General features: G+C 42.3%; 1 protein-coding gene across 1 annotated transcript in view; it reads left to right on the forward strand.

Annotated features, from left to right (window-relative positions):
• sp2 (sp2 transcription factor) overlaps window positions 1-1,317 on the forward strand; it is a 6,674-nt gene extending 5,357 nt beyond the window's left edge. Inside the window, exons 6-7 of the mRNA XM_035659327.1 lie at window positions 107-300; window positions 1,079-1,317. Coding sequence (XP_035515220.1) covers window positions 107-300; window positions 1,079-1,179 — 295 coding nt within the window. The 3' untranslated portion in view covers window positions 1,180-1,317. The remainder of the gene's footprint in view (window positions 1-106; window positions 301-1,078) is intronic.
• Window positions 1,318-1,722: the final 405 nt, after the last annotated feature.

The following is a 1,722-nucleotide window of genomic DNA, read 5'->3' on the forward strand; positions in this document are numbered from 1 at the left end:
ATTTTGATGCTAAATCAAATGCAGTTGGTTGTTACTTTTGAATGCTCAGTTCTACTACGCAGACTGTACACCTCACTGTGTATGTTTGTGCGTGTTCACACTGCAGGCCCGGGGAGGTGGGGAAGAGGAAGCACATCTGCCACGTCCCCGGCTGTGAGAAGACATTCAGGAAAACGTCGCTGCTCAGAGCTCACGTCCGACTGCACACTGGCGAAAGGCCCTTCGTCTGCAACTGGGTTTTCTGTGGGAAACGCTTCACGCGCAGCGACGAGCTGCAGCGGCATGCCAGGACACACACAGGTCTGTCTGCTGGAGAAACACACACAGAAACACACACATACACACAATGGCTCCAACGAAAGAAGGATACCTCATGAATAAGAGTGGGTGAGATAAAAGCTACAGCTTGTGGTGGCAGTTTTAACCACTTCATCAAATCCAAACTGAAAGAACAAAAGAAAGAAAACTAGTTCATCCATCACTGATCAGCTGGGAGAGGCTTACTGAGGTCACATATTAGGAATTTTGAGTAGTAAAGTTCAGATGTCCCTCTCACTAAAAGTAGAAAAAAGCAGTTATTTCTGACATTCATTATCATCTTATTGGATGTTTCCAGTCAGGCTACTCACAGCAGCGTCTGCTGGGCAGTAAATATGAAAAAAGACAAATAGGGTAAGTGACTATCAGCAGAGATTATTATAAAATCAGATTAGTGATAAGAGATACAGCTCTGTGTGCAATGAAGAAGGCATTTGGTTTAAACATCTGAGCATTTACGTCTCTGAGGTTTCTGATACATGAATATAATCTATTTGAATGCAGTCGTGTTTGCACAGAATGTAAACTGCAATGTAGTAAAAACAGAACTTAAAAATAAAAAGATGAGCCAAAACTTTAACAGTAAAAAATGAAATATTTTAAAATAGCTGTACGAACACTATCAACTGACATAAAATAGAGATATTTCTCAAATGTTCTAGTACACCGGTATATTAATACAGGAACTAGGAATACTGCACTATCAGCAAGTATATGAATGAAAATATTGATTTATCGCTGTCGTTTTGTCCCCCCACAGGAGACAAGCGCTTCGAGTGCAGCCAGTGTCAGAAACGCTTCATGAGGAGTGACCACCTGACGAAGCATTACAAGACTCACATAAACACCAAGAACCTGTGAGCTGCCTGTGTACTGAGTGTATCCACAGACAAACTCTCTTAAACTGAAGACTGTATTAGAGGAAGGAGGGGGCAGAGGAGACGATACCAAGGGAGTGTCTGTGACTTATCCTATTGTGGGAAATACTCCAAAAAAAAAGTCCCTATAATCCCCCCTCACTCCTCTCGGACACTGTAGCGTGGTGTACAAAGAAACCCTTCCTGGTGGAAATTTATTGATGATAGTTTATCTTTGTTTTCTTCTTCGGTCTGAGCGGAACCAGCTCTGAACGCGTAAGATGACGAGATGGCGAGGCTTCAGACGCAGACGCTTAACTCTGCTTGCTTATTTATGAACTGCTCTGGGGGAAGAACGTACACAGAATTATACGCCAAAACCAAGACCACAGGACTCCAGCTTCCCTCTCTTTTGTTTTTTCTTCTCCCCAAATCCTGCTTGTTTTTTTAATTTTATTTGTTCGTTGTGGATGTTCCACAGCAAGCTCCCACAAATTGGCCGTCAAAACAGGAAAAAATTCAACACCATGTTTCGTAAACAGAAATT

This window comes from Morone saxatilis, unplaced genomic scaffold (assembly GCF_004916995.1).
Source record: "Morone saxatilis isolate NCDOM2014 unplaced genomic scaffold, NCSU_SB_2.0 Contig17, whole genome shotgun sequence".
Classification (NCBI taxonomy): Eukaryota; Metazoa; Chordata; class Actinopteri; family Moronidae; genus Morone; species Morone saxatilis.